The sequence below is a fragment of the Eptatretus burgeri genome, chromosome 16, assembly GCF_056783735.1.
Source record: "Eptatretus burgeri isolate ZD-2024b chromosome 16, Ebu_testis_v1, whole genome shotgun sequence".
Lineage (NCBI taxonomy): Eukaryota > Metazoa > Chordata > Myxini > Myxiniformes > Myxinidae > Eptatretus > Eptatretus burgeri.
Window position 1 is genome coordinate 15650677 of NC_140976.1, and position 21792 is coordinate 15672468.

At 44.8% G+C, this 21792-nt stretch overlaps 3 protein-coding genes across 12 annotated transcripts in view; 2 read left to right on the plus strand and 1 right to left on the minus strand.

Annotated features, from left to right (window-relative positions):
• LOC147010593 (alpha-taxilin-like) overlaps window positions 1–5675 on the plus strand; it is a 22097-nt gene extending 16422 nt beyond the window's left edge. For all 3 annotated transcript variants that reach the window (XM_085859867.1, XM_085859868.1, XM_085859870.1), the window contains exon 11: window positions 4862–5675. In XM_085859867.1, the coding sequence (XP_085715993.1) occupies window positions 4862–5110 (249 nt within the window). In that variant the 3' untranslated portion in view covers window positions 5111–5675. The remainder of the gene's footprint in view (window positions 1–4861) is intronic.
• Window positions 5386–14755, minus strand: LOC147010594 (histone-binding protein RBBP4). Of its 4 annotated transcripts, none has more exons than XM_085859866.1 (12): window positions 14600–14755; window positions 13404–13548; window positions 11084–11229; window positions 10774–10947; window positions 10472–10587; window positions 8926–9086; window positions 8300–8426; window positions 7940–8017; window positions 6763–6839; window positions 6035–6092; window positions 5820–5930; window positions 5386–5724 (listed from the first exon to the last, which is right to left on the minus strand). In XM_085859866.1, the coding sequence occupies exons 1-12, from the start codon at window positions 14613–14615 to the stop codon at window positions 5659–5661; spliced, it is 1275 nt and encodes a 424-aa protein (XP_085715992.1). In that variant the 5' UTR covers window positions 14616–14755; the 3' UTR covers window positions 5386–5658. The 4 variants fall into 4 exon arrangements, with proteins under 4 accessions (XP_085715992.1, XP_085715991.1, XP_085715989.1 ...); XM_085859865.1 differs by having other exon boundaries at window positions 13404–13551; window positions 14600–14753; XM_085859863.1 differs by having other exon boundaries at window positions 13404–13551; window positions 14555–14721.
• A 3214-nt stretch (window positions 14756–17969) lies between these two features.
• LOC147010595 (ralBP1-associated Eps domain-containing protein 1-like) overlaps window positions 17970–21792 on the plus strand; it is a 28706-nt gene continuing 24883 nt past the window's right edge. For 3 of the 5 annotated variants that reach the window (XM_085860452.1, XM_085860448.1, XM_085860447.1), the window contains exons 1-3: window positions 17971–18353; window positions 20587–20710; window positions 20848–21062. In XM_085860452.1, the coding sequence (XP_085716578.1) occupies window positions 18201–18353; window positions 20587–20710; window positions 20848–21062 (492 nt within the window). In that variant the 5' untranslated portion in view covers window positions 17971–18200. Of the gene's footprint in view, window positions 18354–20586; window positions 20711–20847; window positions 21063–21792 lie in introns of all 5 variants that reach the window. The other 2 variants (XM_085860451.1, XM_085860449.1) reach the window with 1 other exon arrangement.

The window sequence follows — 21792 nt, forward strand, 5'->3', positions numbered from 1 at the left end:
CGATATGCCTATTAACCACGTCCTGTTTGAACGTCATTTGCAGATTCCAGAAACGTCTATAAATTACGTACTATTGGAATGTTCCTTTTACGGTGAAGCTGTGTGACTATGTCTATTAATTACGTACTGTTTGAGTGTCGGTGACACCCTGACGTCACACACATATGTCGATTAATTACATACTATTGGAATGTACCTTTCAACCCTTTGGACTGCTGAGACCCCTTTGACCGTTGAAGTCCCTTTAAAACCATTAAGGCAACAAGGACCCACAAGACCCCGCAAACCTCAACACCATTTGGACAGCTTAGACCCTTGACCATTTAGACCACTTGGACCTTTTTATATTACAAATAAATATATCATTAATATTACAAAATAAATGTTTATATTATGATTGGTTTAAATCATGACAACAAAGCAAATCTGTGACGTCAACCTCTGCAACGATGTGTGGAGAGGTGAGCGTAGCATGCCGATCCACACTAGTTCCCTTATAAAACAAGGAAAATGGTAAAATTAGATTAAACAATGCTTTGGTGAGATTTTTAAGTGACTAAGTCGATAGTTTTGAGATCGAGGAATTCAATGGTTCCATCTCAGACTTATTTCCAATTGTTACTGGAGTTCGTCAGGGGTGTGTACTTGCCCCCACACTTTTCAGCACTTGTATGGACTGGATTCTGGGGAGGATGTCAGAGAGATCAAGCTGTGGTACAGCGTTTGGGAATGTCAAGATCTCTGACCTTGATTTAGCAGATGATGCAGTCATCTTTGCGGAGACTCCAGATATCCTTTTGGGGGCCCTCGAGGTGCTGAATGAGGAGTCGGAGCCGCTGGGATTCTGGGGTTCCTGTGTCAAAAGTAAGATCCAGGCTTTCAATGACATCTTGACTGCTGCTATCCTGTCTATACCTGTTTGTGGTGAAGATGTTGAGATCATGAAGAGATTCACTTACCTTGGCAGTGATATTCATGTCTCTGTTGGCTGTGAGCCAGAGGTCAACAGATGTCTGGGTCAGGAATGGGGAGTCATGGAATCACTGGTTAATGGGGAGTGTCGCTTCCCGTACAAGCCCGAGTCTTCAGGTCCTTGGTGCTTCTAGTCTTGCTATACAGATGAGACTTGGACTCTGAGACTTAATTCCTTTGGTACTAGGTCTCTTTGGAGAATCCTTGGCTGTCGCTGGTTGGACTTTGTGTGCAACGAGCGGTTGCTGAGACTCAAATGAGATTTGTTACCTGCGGCTGGATGGACATGTGGCTCGTTTTCCTGATGCTGATCCTGCTCACCAGATTCTCTCAGCGAGGGAAGTCTCGTGAGTAGTGGAAGCCAATGGGCCGACCACGTGCCTCGTAGTTGCAGCAGGTTGATCAGCATCTCAAGGAGATGGGGATGGGCCAGGCATCTGTCTGGGGGATGGCCAGACGGAGGCCCCTGGAGTACCGGCAGAAAGTGGACGCAGCGACACGCTGCTCTGGCGCATGCTCCCATACCTGACCTGAATTCAATGCTGTTATAATTTCCATTAAGTGATGTCATGTCTCGTCTTATAAAACCACAGTAAACTAGAATTCCAAATGGGAACGACTGCAATTGAATTTTATGTCTATCCTTGTTTTTATGGCCAAGGATTTCAACAATATTACAGTACTGTCGGACCCTGCTATCCACGTACCCCGCATATTCGCGGTTCATAAAATTCGACCTGCTTCTACATTTGCAGCCATGTGCTTTGCATATTCGTGGGGTTTTTTTTCGTGGGTTTTTCTTTCACGAGATTTTTGATTTTTCCCTGTTGAATCACGAACTGCCGCAAACCTTTCCCCCTTTTTCCCATTGAAACAATGCCCCAACATTTGTGGATTCAACATTCACTGCATTTTCCAGGAACTCCTGTGAATAGCGGGGCCAAGGGTCCTTTACTTTGACCTGAAATAATAGGTGTTGTGATGTCGTATCTAATCACCTCAAAACAAACAATAACTAGAAAGCATCTCCAAAATCCAAAGCCCATCTGCATCCACTTTCGACTCAAACTAAACTTGACAAAAACAAACGACCGTATAATTTATTAGTGTTCTCCATATCCTCATAAGAAGGGCTTGCTGAAAATTTGATAACTTTTTTTTCCCATTTGAGCTGTCATCACCTGGACAAACTGAATGGAGCAATTTCAAAACACCTTCTCCCGCTGCAAGGCAGACAGGCTAATTATGGTACAGTAACACCACAATTTGTCTCCCCCATTTGCATAGTCACTTTATTAATAGCACTACCTGCTTTGGGTGGCCTCAACCCACACTTAAGTCGCTGACAGCATCGGTCCATTCTTGTATCCGGCGCCTCGGCCTTCACCTCCACCAACACGGCACACAAACTACTTTGCGTTGTGCATAAAGAAATGTACTGTACTGTGGAGTGGCTAAGAGGCGGCATAAGTGTTACCTGAAATGAAATTAAATATTCGTTGATGTTGCTGGGTTATCAGTCCCCTTCCGGTTTCAATGGAGGGGACGAGAGGGTTTGCTGTCTGTCCCACCTGTGGTTTTTCAGATTTTTTTTTTCCCCCCACATGCTTTAACATATTAAACTGAAACTGTGTTTGGCTTTATTATGATAGGTAGCAGAACAAGTTCGAGTTTCAGACCATTTCGTCAATTTTTCAGTTATGTCCTTTTTAAACTTAAACTTATACCTGGTGTTGGCTTAATGGTTAGGGTGGCGGGCTTTGGATCCTCGGGTCCTGAGTTCAAATCCCGCTCAGCTGTTGAATTAATACCAGGTGGGGTTAACTCGGCCTGTCATCCTTCGGAGGTCGGCAAAATGAGTACCAGCACACTGGTATACTGTCGGAGTGGTGACCCATCCAGGATTGTGCCCAATAGCCAAGGAGACTGCTTAGGCAGCACCAACGCTCTGCACAGAGTATGGTCCCAATGGATAGATGGTTTAAGATCTTCGAGTCTTGGGTTCAAGCCCCTCTTCTGCTGTTGAATTAACACCAGGTGGGTTGACTCAAGCAGTCATCCTTCCGAGGTTAGCAAAATGAGTAACGGGGCCACTGCATCAGTGTTGGCCAGCGGTCGGAGTCTTGAACGTATAAGTGACGGGAATACATCTGAAAGGAATTCAAATGCCACAAGGGAATACGTTAAGTTGCCGAGGTACTTAGCTGAACAGCCCAATGGAACACGGCAGGGCCAAAGTCAGGAATGTTGATGAAGGATCCAAGGAGAATTTGACTTCCGACTCTTCAGATGAGCTACATAAATGCGAGATGTGCAAGGTACCACAAAGCCAAAGAAGAGCTCTTCACACACGAGCCACACAAAGGTACCAATATCAAGGAAAGAATCGTGACCAGCGACACTCCACGATAAGGGTTTCCCTTTTCAGCACACGAGATCACCAGAGTGGAATGCGTCTGATCGACACTAACAAATGGCGGTTGTTCGCACTGAAAATGCCAAGCAGGCGGATCTTTAGCATGGAAGGAAAAGATGTCCGAGTTGATCCTTTATTCCACCCGCGACCGAACAACCCTCTCCTCTTTTTCCGGTTGCACCCGGTTCCGGAAAACCCCTGATCTTGGGAATATTTACATATTTTAACATGACAATGATGGCGCTCTAGATCGCAATCAACCTTTTGTGAGACCACTGAAGAAGAATTCTCCAGCTATTAATTGCCCAAGAGGGACGAATGAACGTCACAGCCTTCCATTCCGATCAGGGAAACCCTGCCTTTTCCTTTTACAATTTCCTCCGTCTTCTTATAAACTCACTCTCTATTTTCATTCCAATCACAAATTAACACAACAGTCAATATAACAAAAAATGTTAAACACTCGTGATGGAAACGAATATAAATGCCATTCAAACGTGAAAACCAGTAGACGAATCTTCCGGCGAGGAAAGGCAGATATGCAACACCCAATCTCTTGCCTGGCAGACATCTGATCACTCATCACGGTAATGCGCTTGCAAGCTTTTGTACCCGGCTAACTTCTACAAAAACGGCTCATAATAAAAAGTACCATTGGAGTAATTCACATAATCGTGGTCACCATGCGTTAACACTGCACCCCATCGGGATGAAATGGGTAAAGAACCGAATCAGCATATCGGAAAAAACCTCTTCCCGATAATCGCGACATATTTATCTGATGACGAACATACGGAAACCTCCGTATGGGCCGTAAAAAATATATACGGAAGGAGTTTCACCCATCTTAACCAAATGATTGAGCTGGGTAATTGAATAGTTATTTTGTTACTGATATACATTTTAAATGTTCGATAAACAGCTCGGTTATGTTACTATGGAAACTCGAGAAAAAGTCAGAATTGACAACCCGGCACTGAGCTTGGGGTAAGTGCTGTGACATCAAGGTTCTCTGTGTATGAGCGACGTCAACAATGGTGCTGCCTTTCTCATCGCACCATTTCCGAAGGGGGCGATTTCCTCCCCCCCTTGGATGCCAACCTATGGGGATTGTCCATGTTCTATTCTTTCAAATGCTGAATGGCAAGCAAAGCAGCAGCACATCCCATTTTACTTGGAGATTGATTATTAAAAAATTTGATATAAACATTGAATTCCTTGACCTAAAAAAAATTATAAAAAAAAACCAACTTAAAATCTCACCCAAGTATATAATCATTAAACATTTTTTGGAGCATGCCTTTTAAATTTTTTTTTTTAATCTTGGCCCATGTGGTGCTTTGATGAAGAAAGTGCTTTTGTCCACCATGTAATGATCTCATCATTGAGCTAATTCACTAAATAAACCAGATGGCATTTAGTGAAATGAGTCACATGAGAAATCTCAACACTGCATGTTTGTTCTCTTGGCAGAAAACAAAGCATGAAGGTGAAAAAGCCGCCCTGCAGCAGAAGATCCAACGGCTGGAGAAACTGTGTCGTGCACTCCAGAATGAACGCAACGAGCTGAACAAGCAGCTTCAGCGGGATTTGACAATGCCACAGCAACCGGCAGCAGAGGTCGCCACGGCCACGCTCGACATCAGGCAATCGACCGAACCAAACGTCGCAGCGCACACAGATGGTCCTCCTGGAGAAGAGCCGGTGCAGTGCTGTCAATGAGTGGTGTTAATGCTTTGGTCGTAGTTTGCCTTGCCTACTTAGGTAGTGAGAATCAAGAGATTTTACTTAAAAGCCATGTCAAACCCCAGACTTGAATGGTTAGCTCACTTTTGTCTCCTGACCCCTCTCCCCCCACTCTTTTAGGGTATAATTTTTATTTTAAAGTTGCAACAGCATCATTCATTTTAACCATCTGACATATCGTCCTTCAGTGCGGCCAAGACGGGTAAAGATAATGTCAAGATCAACGGCGAGAGAGCAAAGATTACACACCATCAGGGCAATTGTATAAGTTTTACTTTACTTGGCTGGAAGCACCAACAACACTTAGCTGGTTTGATTTGCAGAGCATCAAGACAAACATTTACAGCATAAAGTGAACAAACAACACCGCAAACAGAGATCCTTGGCTGCTGGGAGAAGGTTTACAAAAGTTAAATTCCAAAATGCTACCAAGCTAACACAGTTGTTGTGGAAAAAAGAGAAGGAAGAAAACCAATGTTTGGCTTATTTATACAGTTGAATAAAAAGAAATCCACTCTTCCTGCTCAGGCCTTTGCTTCGACTTCAGCTGTGCCCGCTTCTGTGTCTTCGTCGTTGTAGATGTTTTCAGCCTGCACATGCATGTAAACAAGGGGGATAGATTTTCAAAAGCTCATAGCAAATATTTAAACAAACTTGTGGGGGGAGGACAGCACTGCCACCTTACCATCTGCCACACTTGCATGATGTTATCTTCGGAAACCGAGCATATCACCCAGGGTTCATTGGGGTTCCAGGAAAAGTCCGAAATCTTGGCCGTGTGACCTCCATGTACAAACTGCCAACAGGTACAGCGACTCTATTTACCCTGCATCCTTGTTTCCCCTCTCAGGCAACCTCTCAACCACAGTCACCAATTTTATCCAAATCCTGTAACCTCACCAAGAGCTCAGGTGGTCCATCCTCCATATCCTCGGCCGACTGTTCCTCCCCTATTTTGCTGCAAACGGGCAAGGTTAATAAGTCAGGGTAGCAGAAGGACACCAGCAGAGCATGAAAAAAAAATAAAAAATAAAGCTGCAACGTAATGTCATGTCTAACTTGCACATTTCGATTCCCTCGCACACCTTGGGATTCTCACCTCGAGTTTAGGTTCACTTTCGACAATGGAAAATTCAAGCTACAGCTCTTTCCACAATTGTCACAAAGGATATTTAAATGATTCCAATGTCAACCACAGCACAAGCCCACAAACGTTGCTGATTGGCTGCTTTGCCATCTCAAATTTATTTGTTTTTCAACAATCAAGGAGCCATCACCAGAAGTATTATGAAATGATAGAATTCAATCCCCACCTTGAGGATTATACTCACACGTATGGACTCTTCCCTCACATTTAAATCCCATCCACCCACTCCTCTTTTGCAGATTCAACCCCTCCCACTACCCCCAATCATTTTCATTATGTAAATGGCCTCCAATTCCACAAAAATGAATGCCAAGACTGTGCGTATTGGTGTTGTGCAGAGTGAGGAATTGTACAATTTGACCATCCCTCTGACCCGCTCCCCCCTCACAAATTATAAGTAAACAGGAAAGCTTGCTTTAACCAGTGTTATAAAATGCCTCTTCTCACGGTTCAATATTTCGTTTCAATGAAGCAAACATACCTTAGATCCCACACGTTCAGCCTGCGATCAGTACCACTTGATGCGAGAATGGTTTCGTTGTGTGGAGACCACTGAACCTGTTATCACAGACAACAACACACTGAGCAATTCAGGTTGAAAACGACAACAAAAAATAATCATATTTGCATTGAACAATTACAATTTCAAACCCAGAGCATGAACGATGCAGACAGAACCTGTCAAAACATTTTAAAAAGGGAGACCTGCGCAACACAAGCGATCCATTACATTAACCTGTCCCTCGTGACGGAGCAGACGTCATACAATGGTCCATCCCTTTTGGTAAGCCTTCCCCGTTGGGTGAGGCTAATTATCTCTCTGCAATGTTTTTACACAAATGGAACGGGCACTTTAAATCAAACAAAAGTGATGTTCAATTCCAATGAAAAATTGCATTCAATTTCGAGACAAATCAGCAACAGAAGAATTGGTCTTTGGGCGTCACTTATGGGCGACGACTTCATTTCAAATAATACAAAACTGGTTTCGTAGGAATGAGTTGTGCACTCACTCACAAAGTGGAAACATGACGACGACAGGTTTGCAATCAACATGTATGTATCTAACACACTTATGGTCACATGATCGCCATCACAGAACAAATTCCGACTCAACTACAGAGGGCATGGTATCAGCTAACGATGCTTCCCCACAGCCTTGTGCTGCATACAGAAAAAGATCTATGGTCACAGCTTACTTTTCAACTCAATATCAAGCTAACATAGAAAGATGACCAATCACGCTTTTACGTCCTCACAGGAAGCGGACAGTCAAAAGTCCTGCACCAACAAAAACCAGCGCACTCAAGTCCTTTTGTCTTAGTTTCCAATCAAGTTGCCCATTTTTACCACTGTTTTGTGAGTGATGTGATGCCATTGGAAAGGGGGAGGGGGCTAATATTGGAGAGGGGGATAAGATGGGAGGGATGATGGGGCAGAGGGATGAGGGGGGAGAGGGAGGGGTCACATTTTTGGCTCAAATTTTCCCAAACGGGAAAAAACGATTTCACCCCTCACATTTGATCTCCACCCCTCAGTGTCCCAACATACCGTTGGTGCTTGAATCTCAACTGCACTTGCTCCATATTCACAACCCATACAATCTACGTATAGTGGTGTTCTGTACGCGGGTGTTGTACCGCTGCTAAATGGATTACCTGGAATATTTCATCCCGGTGAGACTCAAAGGAATGCAGCTTCAGTTTCAGGTTTCTCAGATCCCAGAGAGCGACCGTCTGCATGCAGCACAGGAATGATTGGCGTGGGGTGGGGGTGGAAATTGGATGGCCAAGAACAACCAATTCACGTTGGTATGGGTGGACAAGCTACAAGATATTCAGATAAGCAGTGACAGCATGATTGGCGATCGAGGTGGTTACCTCAGCGTGGTTTCCGTTCCACGTAAAATTGGGAAGCACAATGTTAGTGTGGTGCACATTATCCCTGATAAATCGACCAATATAGTTTAATCTCCACAGAGTAGGAGTAGTAATAGTAGCCGCCAGGTTGAAACCCACCTGGTCAGCAGAACCTGTAGCCAAGATGAACTCGCTGTAGGGATTGAAGGAAAGACAGTTGACTTCGGCTGTGTGAGCATCCACAGAGTGGCTCGGCTTCGAGATGTTGTTGGAGCGAGTGTCCCAGCTGCAGAACGCAAAAAAGGCAATGCATTGGAGGGAACAAAGCGATGAGGGAGCTATCCAAATGGTCTATTATGCAGTAGCTGGACGACTACCTCTGCAAAAGTTAATCTCAACCTACGAGATAAATGCACAAGCCACAAGGGTTGGATCCACAGGTATCGACGGCAGCTCAAGTGTTGGTTCCACATATCCAAGCATCAAGCACACCACGCTGCATCAAACTGCAGAACTACATCCTCAAGCCCTTCACAAAGATCCGACACGTACTTCTCATGTCATCACCATTTCTCACCCTCATATTTCCCTTTGTTACTAATCTTACACAAAACTCTCAACAAATTCGTTCAAGGGTCTACAACAAATCTGTGGGTGGGATACAGAGGCAAGGCTACGTTGCGATCAATACCTCTACTCTAAACCGAGCAACAACTTCCTGACCTCCAGGAAAATGGGATCGCACTGAAAGCTGTGAAATAATGAAGCAAAGTCCAGATGCTTACATCATCAGCTTCTGATCGTCAGCAACAGAACCAAACAAAGATTCGTGCAACAGATGCCAACTGACGTCCTCGACAACTGCCGTGTGTCCCGTGAAGATGGTTTTAGCATCCACGATCTTGCCTTCTCGTGGCGCCATCCCAATGTCCCACAGGCATACGGTCTGCAAGCAGCATCAGAGAACGGTCACGGGGAAGAAAAGCTGTGATAACACGAACAAACAATTGGTGGGCCTTGTTGGCGTTATCGTCCGAATGCGTGCCTCATGATCACGTGCATGCGACCTCAGCTGGAAGCTCAATGCCCAGCACGTTTCTCAACCAGGGACAGCTGTGGCCCAATTATTCCTACAAACCGACAATAAGTGTATCAAGGATTCCTCTCAAGTTCAGAAGAGGACAAGGTACTCAAGCACGTTAAACTATTCCCGGTAGTGCAGTTGAGCGTCCTCTGCAGTCAAAGGCAGGCTTACGTGATTGAAACCAACAAAGAATCGTACATGTACATTCCCACTCGCAAATCGGTTGTGGTCAGTTTGTGGGATCAATTGGCCACAGCTGCTTTCATGAGACACACATGATAGCCTGAGTTTGTAAATTAGGGGAGGACCTTGTCTCCATTTCAAATGATTGAAAGTGTCGGGACAGGTTTTCAGCTGGGCTGGCCACCCAAGTTTACACCGATGATTGTGAAACTGGTCTTAGTTGGCTCAAGATATTTATTACCTCCACCACCGAAGGTGAAAGGAGGTTATGTTTTCACTCCTGTCTCTCTGTTTGTGTGTAGGATATCTCAAAAAGTAATGGATAGATTCAGACAAAACCTGGTGGATAGGTTGTGGGTGTGACAAGGGCAAAGCAATTCGTTCAGGTGGGGTGATTAATCACCCAACCTGTGAAACACTGGGACGAGTTTATCCGGATACGAATTTTTTTTTTATTTTTAAAAGCGATTCTTCACCATCGAGAGATGGGGCCAAAAACATTGTTTTAAAAATGTATTGGGCCCGATATTGTTGTAGTGGATCAGGCATTGTGTGACGGATGTATGCACTCTACCTAGTACCCTTCATAGTTTGCGTTTGTGAAGCTTCAAATTTGTTTTCGATGCAAAATCTGTCCCCGGCTTTAGCGTGGATAGGTAATCCAAAAGGCAGGCCCGTCATGATCTGGTATAGCGTCTGTTACATTTTGTGTGTAAGTAAATGCACAAACTCTTCCCAGAGCTTGGAGACAAGGTAAGAAAATGAATCAAAACATTAAAATAAATAAATAAACAAAAAGTAAACCCTTTGAACCCTGAGCTCCTTGGACATTTGGCTCTCCCATCCTGGGTTCCCGAGAGAAAAACCGGGCCAGTCGGGTATAAGGAGGTTTGAATAGCGGCCGAAAAAACGGCCGATAGGGTTCAAAGGGTTAAACAAATAAACAATACACATCTCAAGAATAAAAATACCACCGATAGGTAAAGCTGACACACAAGCTCCTCTGAGTTTTTCACATTGTAAGACACTTTCTCAGTCACAAGACATCATGAAAAGCAACACACGTGATCATCCGATGCACTCAGCAGATGTCCACTCTGGTTGGGGTTCCAGGACAACCCGTAGCCTTCCTTCTGATGTCCACGCAACCGGAGGTCGGGATTGCATTCTCCATTTGGGTCTGCAAGTGCACAGTTCGGCTCAGCATGTATCTCACTCTCACCCGTCTTCAAATTCCAGGTGCTTTGCCAGCAGGTACACAAGTAGTTGACCCTCCCGCACGTCCGGTTCAATCTCGATTGCTTTCACAAGTACATGAAGCGAAGAGAGCAGCGCTTACAAATCGAAGGGGTGAAGGCCGTCTTACCGGGTGTTGATGGGTGCTTGGTGTAGTCGAACACGAGGACCTCGCTTGTAGGCGTCTTGGTAGCAATTATATACGGGTTTTGTGGCATGTACCGCGCTCGGTTGACTTCGCCCTCGTGGTTTATCTTGATCTCTACTTCAATTTTGGTGCCGACGGAGCCAAACCCTCCAAACTCTGTCCGATGGAGAATATCACACAAGCTGTAGCCTGACAATTGTAATTCGACCAATACTGACCCTTTAAGGTTATACACAGATACTCTAAACACGTTGTGGTAACTAACGAACGAGCCTCGAGTGCAGTGACTCACCGCCCTTCTCACTGTCGTAGTGCGAAGCATCGAACTGCGCATCGTCGCTCGGGAGCTGCACACTGGCGATGACGAGATGGTTTTGTTCGTCGGACGTATGCGTTCCAAGAATGAGTCGATGCACGGTGTAATTTTTACCTTCGGGCCTGCAAACAGCGACAGGGACAAAAATCGCTCGTCAGGCAATGGATCACAATCAAGTAGGTCCATATGGGTTTCCCCAATGCAAGGTTGACAGGGTTGGCTCGGCACTTTCATGCGGCAAAATTGTTAAATCACAGGGACATCCTCGATGGTCTTGGTCAGGAAGTGGAGCAAAAACTTCCCACAATACATCAATCCGTTGAGCCCGTGGTGGATAGACAAGCAACATCCTGAAGGTGCTGAATCAATTTTTTTTTCTCCTCTGTGATCAAACCCACTTGTTCACATGAAATAATTATAATCAATATCCAAGACATTTCACAAGAGTTCACAGATGTCAATCAGGAATTTGCAATCTTAATTCCTCCAAAATTCCTTGTTGCACGTACACCTGACCACCCAAAGGGCTTACCGGTGCCATGACACCTCACCAGCAATCTTTCCACCACGAATTGCCAAGCTGGTCTGCCAGCATGAGATTTCAGTTATTTGACCAAACAATTAATCAGATTTATTTACAGCCGGGAACAGGAGGAAATCCCTCATCGATGATCAGTTTAAAATATCCGATTGACGGTCTTCTTCGTCTGTTTTAACAGCTACAATTATTCCCATGTGACTGGTGTTGGATTAATGGTTCGGGTGGTGTGCTTGGGATCCAAGGAACCAGAGTTCAAATCCCACTCGACTGTTGAATTAATACCAGGTGGGGTTGACTGCCTCTCATCCTTCCGAGCTCGGCAAAATGAGTACCTGCTTGCTGGCATCCTGCGTCGGAGTGGCGACCCATCCAGGATTGTGCCCAATAGCCAAGGAGACTGCTCAGGCAGCACCAACGCTCTGCATAGAGTACGGTCCTGATGGATGAATGGATTATTCCAATCTTCTTGTGGGGTTGACTGGGGGAAATTGTTGCCAAAGTCTTTCACAAACTGGCTGGTCAGGCCTGATGTTCGACAAAGTAGTTTGGGCCATAATCAGTAATTTCTGCAGGGTGCCAGTGATAGGTCGCCAACTTTTTCGCGAAGGACACCGTGGGATGTTTAACGCTCACCAACGATTGTCGGTAGATGGGACACCCAGGTCAACGTCCGTCCGAGGGACGGCACATGCATTGATGAATCACCCCACCTGTGAAACACAGGGATTAGTTTACAGCCGAGTAGAGATTCAAACCCAGTCTAGACGGCTTGGAGGCTAGTGTGCGCACCTTCAGGCCATCCTATGAACCCCCATTAAAGAACAGGTATAATTAATAACAAAAGAGTAGAAGACAGCAACACGAAGTAATCGTCGCTGCTCAGTAAGGCTTCGGTCCTTGCCGTGCAGGGCAGCTGAACCAGTGGGCGTGCGGTGCATTTCCAAGCACATTCTACCAGGGCTGTTCATTATGCTGCCACTGAAGGTGGACAGAGGTTATGTTTTCACCCCTGTCTGTAATCAGCACATCTCAAAGAAAAGTTACAGACGGATTCGGACAAAGCTTGGCGGACAAGTTGGGTGTGTTACAATAACAAGCCGATTCGATTTTGGTTAACGTCCGGATTCAGATCAGACCTCTCAGTGGGATATAAAATGTAAACTGTTCAGCTCAGCCTGGTGGAGGTATGCACTCCACCAAGTTTCTGTCCCGTTTAGCCAAGTGTCAAGCCTTGTGTTGGCTTAGTGGTGAGGGTGGTGGCTTGGTATCCTCGGGTCCTGAGTTCAAGCCCCGTTGGCCGCTGAATTAATATACACCAGGAGGTTGACTCAGCCTGTCATCCTTCCGAGGTCGGCAAATGAGGACCAGTGTACTGGCGAGGGGGACACTGCATCAGTGGCATTGCCGCGTCCCAACCAATGATGCAACCAGCAGCCACAGGCTGCACTCGATAGAGAGAGAGAGAGAGAGAGCCAAGTGTCACTCCACCGGCCTATCCTTCACCCACCCTGCCGGAAGTAAAAATATTATAAACCATAAACACGTACGGTTACCTCTTTAGAGACAGTCACTCTTGATGTTTAACAGCAAACTGGAAGCGAGGAATCCCTGACGTTCTTGAGACCAGAGCCTAGATCTACTGTAATTTAGATACCCCAACATGACACTTCCTGCCGCTCTCGGAGAATGACAAACATTTTTGCACACCTTACCCTCATTTAAAATAAAACACAAAATAAAAAGCAAAAAGATCACCTGCTCACGTCCGGAAGCCACTGTACGGTCAAACTAGGCCATTCTAACGCGTGGGTCATGACCAGGTCGTAGAGGAACGGCGTGTTCTTCTTCCATATCTTGTACTCTTCATTGATGACACGCTCTTCTACCGCATCGTCCAGAGCTGCTGAAAGGCAGCATCAACCGAGGGAAAAGGGCAATTAAAACCTTTCGATGGCCTGTAACCCAACTCCAACCTGGAACCCTCAGGGTGGGATTAAATAAATAAATTAATAAAAAAAAGAGTCCTGGAACCCAACTCCAACCTGGAACCCTCAGGGTGGGATTAAATAAATAAATAATAAAAAGAGATTCCTGGAACCCAACTCCAACCTAGAACCCTCAAGGTGGGATTAAATAAATAAATTAATAAAAAAAAAAGAGTCCTGGAACCCAACTCCAACCTGGAGCCCTCAGGGTGAGATAAAAAAAAAGAGTCCTGGAACCCAACTCGAACCTGGAACCCTCAAGGTGGGATTAAATAAATAAATAATAAAAGAGTCCTGGAACCCAACTCCAACCTGGAACCCTCAGGGTGAGATTAAAAAAAAAAAAGAGAGTCCTGGAACCCCCAGGGTGATTAAATAAATAAATAAGAATTAAAAAAAAAAAAAAAGTCCAGGTACCCAACTCCAACCTGGAACCCTCAGGGTGAGATTAAATAAAGAAAAGAAAAAAAAAAAAAAAAAAGGAGTCCTGGAACCCAACTCCAACCTGGAACCCTCAGGGTGAGATTAAATAAATAAATAATTAAAAAAGACTCCTGGAACCCAACTCCAACCTGGAACCCTCAGGGTGGGATTAAATAAATAATAAAAAAGAGAGTCTGCCATTGGTCAAACACAACGTCGCGGAGGAATTGTAAACATTCACATCAAGTCAAGGGATAGCTGAGGTAAAAGATGAATAAAAAGGTCACACAAATGACATATTTAAAGAGAAATCGAAGTCGCCATCGCATCACACGTTGCGGCGCCGTCGGCCATGAGGATTTTGGGCCCAACGTCGGTAAAACCTCCCCCCGCCCTCCCCACCGACACCCCTTCCATTTTGTTTGGAGGGGAGGGGAAAAAAATAAATATATAAATATATATGTATATACAACACGAAACACCCGGTCGGGATCAAACCGCGGGTCGAATCCGAGAGCTGCCGGCGGCCACGGCGCTTCGCACCTTCCTTATCAGTCATGGCCGCGCGCGCGCGAAACAAGAGAGGAAGAGCCTTTTGTGCGTCCGCGAGCGAGCGAGCACGAGCCGCGCGGGAAATCCGAACCCGCGCATGCGCAGACCTAGTAGTTTCCTCACGATCTCCGGATATGACGCTCGTTGATTTTTTTTTCCCCAATTGTAAAAAAAAAAAAAATAATAAATCATGTGACACTTTTGATTTCATTTCTCGGATAAGATTTACACCGCGCAGCAGCTTTGTAAACATGTGACTCCGACGTTTGATCGAACAGCAGGCCGAAAGAAAATATCAAATTAATCCCGTACGGTATGCATTGTTGTTCAGCCTCTACACCGCCCGGTATACAATTAGTGAGTACACAATTAAGAACAACCGCAACGAACAGAGAAAGTACAGGACAAAAAGAGTTAATAGACTACTGGTCTTCAGGCAATTTTGATAATACACTAGAGGAGCATTTCTTCAGCAGACCGCCATGCAACTGTACGTGAGGAGACCAAGTCAAACTCCTCAAGAGTAAATGCAGAAAAGACTAAAAGAGATAAGGAACAACACCTTTAGCCAGAGAGCAATCACACTTTGGAACAGTCTCCCTAATGCATGTTGAGAGCACTACCATAGACTAAGCAGTTTGAATCCAACATGGAAAAGTGCTGGAACCACGAGTGCCGTTCGCAAAAGGAAGGACAGCCGGAAAAACCGAACAATCCTGAATCAAGTTCAACAACTTCAACTTGAGAGCAAGTGGAATGGGTTTGATCGTTGTGTATTGTGGAATTGGAAAGCCAGTTAGCTTGATTTTCTCACCTGGGAGAGGGAGCCGCTGTCTCCATCCGTTCATTTTTCGATGTAGTCCAGCAGTTTTCTATGCTCTCTTCCTTGTTCTCAAGCAAATCTTTCTTTCTCAAAAAAAAAAAAAAATATATATATATATATATATATATATATATATATACAAACAAACAAACAAACAAACAAACAAATGAAATTGCTCGTTGAGCAAGGAATTGCTGAAACAACTTTGTCATATGTCCATGATCTCTGAAAAAAACAAAAACCTGGAGTTTGATCTTTCAAGGTCACTAGATTTGCCTTGACCTTGTGACTTCAAATAGCGACAAGTTCTGCATGCGTGAGATCAAACCTCCCTGGAATGAAACCAATAACAACGAATTTACAACACTTGAACTTTGTTGCCATGGTAACCGGAAGTGGCTGAACCAAATTTCATCATTTTTGGCATATAATTGGACACTCATACCAAGATACCACATGCCAAATTGGAAGTCAATCGGGATCGAAATGACGTTTTTATCGCAATTTGTAAGTTTTGACCCGACCCCCCTGACATTCGACCCCCGACCACTCAGAAGGGTGTTGGTGTGACACCCCCAATGAGACATATGGTTGGATGCAGAATTGGAAGATGCACATTTTGGATTTGGTTTGAAGTCGATACGACCATTTTAGCGGACGTTATTGCGAAAATAAGAATTTCGGTTTTTCGGTGACCTTGACCTTGACCTTTGACCCAGATTCACCAAAAAGGACAAGAGTCTAAGTTGGACCATGGCCGACGTCTGTACCCAGTTTGGTCATGATCGCTGAAACGGAGTTGCTGCTACAGGGTAAACAAACACACAAACAGACAGACAGACAGACAGACACACAGAACGACACACAGAACGACACACACAACTGACCATCATAATTACCGAAATCCGAAGGACTCTGGTAATTAACAAACGAACATTATTTCGATACATAAATTACCTGGCTCGTGGAGGAGCGAAACGACAGAGGGCAGCAGGTGTACAACTTTCGGAGAGCAGCGTATCCTTAACTTCAGTTGATCAAGATGGTTTTATTTTTATTTTTTTAATCATTATTATTTTTATATTTAATTATTTTTATATTTATTTTTATTTATATTTTTATTTATATTTATATTTATATTATTTTTATTTTATTTTTATATTTTTATTTTTATTACTGGTGAAACCCGCACTCTGCGCGAAGTTTCGAAAGTGAGGGTTCGTTAGGACGTCAATATATCCAGCGTTCTCAATGTGATTTATCGAATTTCTTTATATACAATGTTTATCGTTACATTTTTTGTGTCAAATTCACCTTCTGAGGTAGTCAGCATGTACAGAAGAGGGTTTTACATTGCAGACGCTGTTTTCTTGGAGTGGCATTACGTCTCTCAGCGGTGACGGTCTGTCGATGACAGACGTAATGACGTCAGCGAATGACCGATCATGTCATTACGCCTCTCAGCGGTGACGTCACACGTCGCCCTGCATCGAATGTAAAAATTAGAAAATGGCCAAAAATTCCGAAACCTGTCCGTCTGGCGCGATCTAACACAGCCCATGATGTACATTAGTCCACAGAGCACCCGCATGCCGAAGGTGGAGACAATCCGTCCGGCAGTTTCGGAGGAGAAACGTCAAATTACGCGCAGACGTTCACAGAAATCATATATAGGATTTTTATTTTCATTTTTATTTTTATTATTTTTATTTTTATTTTATTATTATTATTATTATTCATACATTTCATATTGACAGATAGCGCAAACAAAACCTCTGTTTTTTTTGTAAACGAAATGTGATTATTAAAATGTATTGAAAGAATTCCCCATTTTGTGGTGTGTTGTTTCCTTCCACGTCCTCAGGATTAACAAACAAACAGCAGAATCTGTGTGCAAAGTTGATCCTTCACACGACAACATTGGTAATTCATTCAACTCACCTGTACGTACCTGCTTTGTCGACTTTTAAAATAAAATAAAATTAAAAAAATAATCTGAAGGTGATGTTGAGCTTATATTATAAAAAGTATACATTTTAGACACAAGACTATTTAATGCAGATTTTTACTTTTCCAGCGGACCCCATTAACTCCACAACAACCACCTTCTCATTGTAGTGTTTGGTCTCATCTACATATTACGTCGGGAAAATGTGGCATCTTTGTCGCTCTCCGCATGAGTTCCCATTCAATTTCACTTTTCTCCCGTTTTTCACCCTCCTGCAGCTTCTTCATCTTCACCTTGTAATAAAAAACAAACAAACAAACAACTGAAACAAAAACGTGAAGGACGTTCCTCTGGCGTGCGTAATAACGTCACGCTGACGTCATCGTGAAGCTTCTTCACCCTCACCTTGTAAAAAAAAAAACAACAAACAAAAACGTGAAGGACATTCCTCTGGCGTGCGTAATAACGTCACGCTGACGTCATCGTGAAGCTTCTTCACCCTCACCTTGTAAAAAAAAAAAAACAACAAACAAAAACGTGAAGGACATTCCTCTGGCGTGCGTAATAACGTCACGCTGACGTCATCGCGCTCGCAATCTCATCGGCTTACGCTTACGTCCGGGCAAAATGGCTGCGAGGGCGTCGTGTGAGTGAGTGAGTGAGTGAGCTTGGCTGTTTTTCTGGACGAGGTGTTCCGGGAGAGGGGTGGAAGCCGTAACTTTAGGAGGCTGCAGGCCGCACGCTTTCTTTGGAGTCGGTGATGAGGTTTCGTGCGTGCTGAGGCGCCTCGTTGTGAGTGCTCAACGTGCGAGGGGGGAGCCATGGAGGGCCTGACGCTGAACGAGGCGGAGCAGAAGTGCTATGCTGAGCTGTTCGCTTTCTGCGACGTGGAAAGTACCAAGAAACTCGCTGCAGGTTCCAAAGTGGCGGAACTTTTCCGAGCGGCGCAGCTTTCCAACGATATGTTGATGCAGGTACTGAGGAACTTGTTGGGGTTGGAGCGGCTGTCATTGGGGTCCCTCGCAACGGCGATTACTATCTTATGACCCCTCCCCTCGACCCCTTCTCCCTGTACTTCAGAACGGGGGTGGAGGGAATCTCATTTCCCCATTTCCCCCGTCATACCAACCCCCAACCTCATGATGTGTCCCCAACTCCACCCACCCGAAAGCAATTTCAATAGGGGGGTGTTTCTTTTGTCCCTCCCCCCCCCTCTCTCTCTTATATCCTTCCTCTGAGGGAGGGAGATTGTACAAACTGTTGGGATTCAAGTTCACAGGAGTTTTATTCCAACATGCAAGTTCTTGCTCAGAGTCTGTGTTTTGAATATTGTACGTGCATGACACTTCCACTCACATGAGGAGGAAAGTTTGTGCTTTTGATATATTATATATAGATATATTTATTATATATATTATATATATATATATATATATATGTATATATGTGTGCTGTGGACTTGTCGGTGGTCTCCAGTCACGTCTAACTGAACCGAACACGCTATCTCGAAACCTACCTACCTACCTTTAACTTCATGATGCAGGTTCGACCTTCACCTAGATGAAGAATTAAATAAAGATATCAATTTGGGGATACACCTCGTCATCAAACCATGGTTTATAAACCAATGTCCACCTGAGAGTGCCCTCAATTAATATAGGATTGTATGAATAAAGTAAAAACCTTCTTAATTCATGAGCTAAGAATGTTTTTGCTGGGGGTTTACCTCTGAGCGGTGCCCCCTCGAGCACCAACCGCACGGGCAACACCATTCCACACCCAACATGTGTCTGAAACCACATTTCTCACTGCCACACACAGCACTCAATTAACACAAGCTTGTTCCCCCTCGAGCGCCCCCAGCACGTGCGCGTGCCCCCTCGAGCACCACACGCACGGGCGCGTGCCCCCTCGAGCACCAACCACACGGGCGCATGCCCCCTCAAGCGCAAACCGCACGGGCAACACCACTCCACCCCCAACATGTCTCTGAAACCACATTTCTCACTGCCACACACAGCACTCCATTAACACAAGCTTGTTCCCCCTCGAGCACCACGCGCACAGGCGCGTGCACTCTCCAGCGCCACCCGCACGTGCGCGTGCCCTCTCGAGAGCCACCGGGACGGGCGCGTGCCCCCTCGAGCGCCAACCGCATGGGCACCACTACTCCACACCAAACGTGTCTGAAACCACATTTCTCACTGCCACACACAGCACTCAATTAACACAAGCTTGTGCCCCCTCGAGCGCCACCCGCACAGGCACGTGCCCCCTCGAGCGCCAACCACACGGGCAACACCACTCCACACCAAGCATGTGTCTGAAACCACATTTCTCACTGCCACACACAGCACTCAATTAACACAAGCTTTTTCCTTCGTGCTTGCTTACGTGTCAAAGCGTATAATAATTTGCGGCAAATTGCTTCTTGAAGCCATAAATTGCCTTTTGAGCTAGATGCCAATTTAAACCTCTCGGCTGCCACCCTGATGACTTGTGTTGAGCACGCTTTTAAAAAAAATTTCCCTGATGTGGTTGTGTGATGGATTTTGTTCCAAATGCTTTTTTGATTTTGCTTTCATGCTGTTCCGTAGTACGCCGTCGCCCATATATTTTTTTAGCTCTTCGATGCGATACGTGTTGGCCCAGATGGCATTATTCTTTCATTCGTGCAATGATGTTGATGTTACAAAAAAAAGGTAATCATCTGGTGAAACGTTGGGTCTGGTCCTGCGGTGTGGAAAAACAAAAGCTGCTGCCGGCCTCAATTGCAACCTAATCAGCTGATCCTGCAGTGTGGGAAGCTGAAATGGTTTGCCACGAAAATCAAATAAATTCATGTGTGGGAGAGCGTGACGTGCATCATGTCAAAACAAACACTCGTTTGTCCCATGATGACACAGTTCTGGTGTTTATGCAGCCTGTGAAGCTGATGTACAGACCAGGTACCTTCATTGAGGCAGGATTGTGTGTAAATACCACAATTCCTGATCCATATTGAGCTGATGTGAAACTTCCTCTCTTTTGGAGGCATTTATTTGCTTCTGGTCGTGGTTATTTTCTTTCTTTTTTTTTTTTTCAATCAATCGACGAAGTATTTAGTCGTCGTCTTTGTTTTGGTAGAATGGCCTTTTGAGTCGCACCGGTCGTAAGGGTTTGTTCATACGGATGCATTTTGATTCGTCGTGCCTTTCTGCCTTGTAGATTACGGATCTTTGCGGTGCAAAAAGGTTGGGATACTTTGGCAGGAGCCAGTTTTATATCGCTCTCAAACTGATAGCTGTGTCCCAGGCTGGACTGCCGGTTCGTCTAGAAAGCATTGGGACGGGTGAGTCCAACCTCTACCCCACCCTCCTCCAACACCTCCTTCCTTACCGAACCTGTCTGCATGCAGGTTCAACCCTCTCATTTTGAACCCCCTTGCTGATCTTGTGTTGATTAAGTATCCTATCGCCTGAATTGCAGTGCACGAACTACCCAGATTTACCATTGCTCCAGGCGAGGCGGAGTCGTGGCACACGGCACAGGGTCACTATGAGCACGAAGGTCCGCAGGGACCGTATGGCTCTGCTGCTGTCCTGCCACCACCACCAGGGCGGGTTTATAACAAGAAGCTGCACAACGCACAAGAGCTTCCGAGCACCGGGCCTGCCACGACCCAAAGGATCCTGGAGAAGCAGGTGGAAAACAATAATGTGAAGCGGTAGCGAGACCCTCTGTGATCTTCAATAACATTCGCTTGTAGTTTTTCATGGCGATCGTGGCATGAATGTGCGCAATGCTCGGAGGCAGGTCCGTCTTGGCCGGTCGTGATGCACTCCTGCTGTTCCGTGTCGTTGATGGAATTACTCTGGTATTCATTATATCAAATGCTCTCTGCATGTAAAAGTCTGTTGCTCGTTATGGCTTGGCTCTGCTCATGGTATCCGCGGCCTCCGTGGGGACTGTTTCAGTATGTTCTGCGTGTCGGACATTTCGAGGTTTTGTCACCTGGTCGAACCTGATTCGTGCTTTTGTTTTTCTTCATTGTATCTCTTTGCAGCAATTGCTGCTTTGGCAGATTTGCTTCTTTTCACATGGATATATATATATATATATATATATATATATATATATATATATATATATATATATATATATATATATATATATATATATATATATATCGGGAATTGTTTTAAGACCAAGATTAAGATTGCTCACTTTTGTCTGCAGCTCATGAAAATGATATCCGATTAACAGAAAATACATAAATCGGTTTGGCCTTCAGAAATCGAGTTAAAATGTATGTTTTTCGAAGACTTTCATTGATTTGAATTGGATGTCAATAGTCCCCAGGTTCTCGAAGCAATACTAATCCTTATCAATGGTCCATTTCATAAGAATGAGTGTTTGTACGAGGGTGATGTG

Coding starts and splice junctions, on each gene's coding strand:
- LOC147010594 (XM_085859863.1), bottom strand. CDS start 14,615: ATGACTGATAAGGAAGGTGCGAAGCGCCGTGGCCGCCGGCAGCTCTCG. Junction 10,588..10,773: donor CAAGCACCCATCAACACCCG/GTAAGACGGCCT, acceptor GTGCACTTGCAG/ACCCAAATGGAGAATGCAAT. Junction 5,931..6,034: donor ATGGACCACCTGAGCTCTTG/GTGAGGTTACAG, acceptor ACCTGTTGGCAG/TTTGTACATGGAGGTCACAC.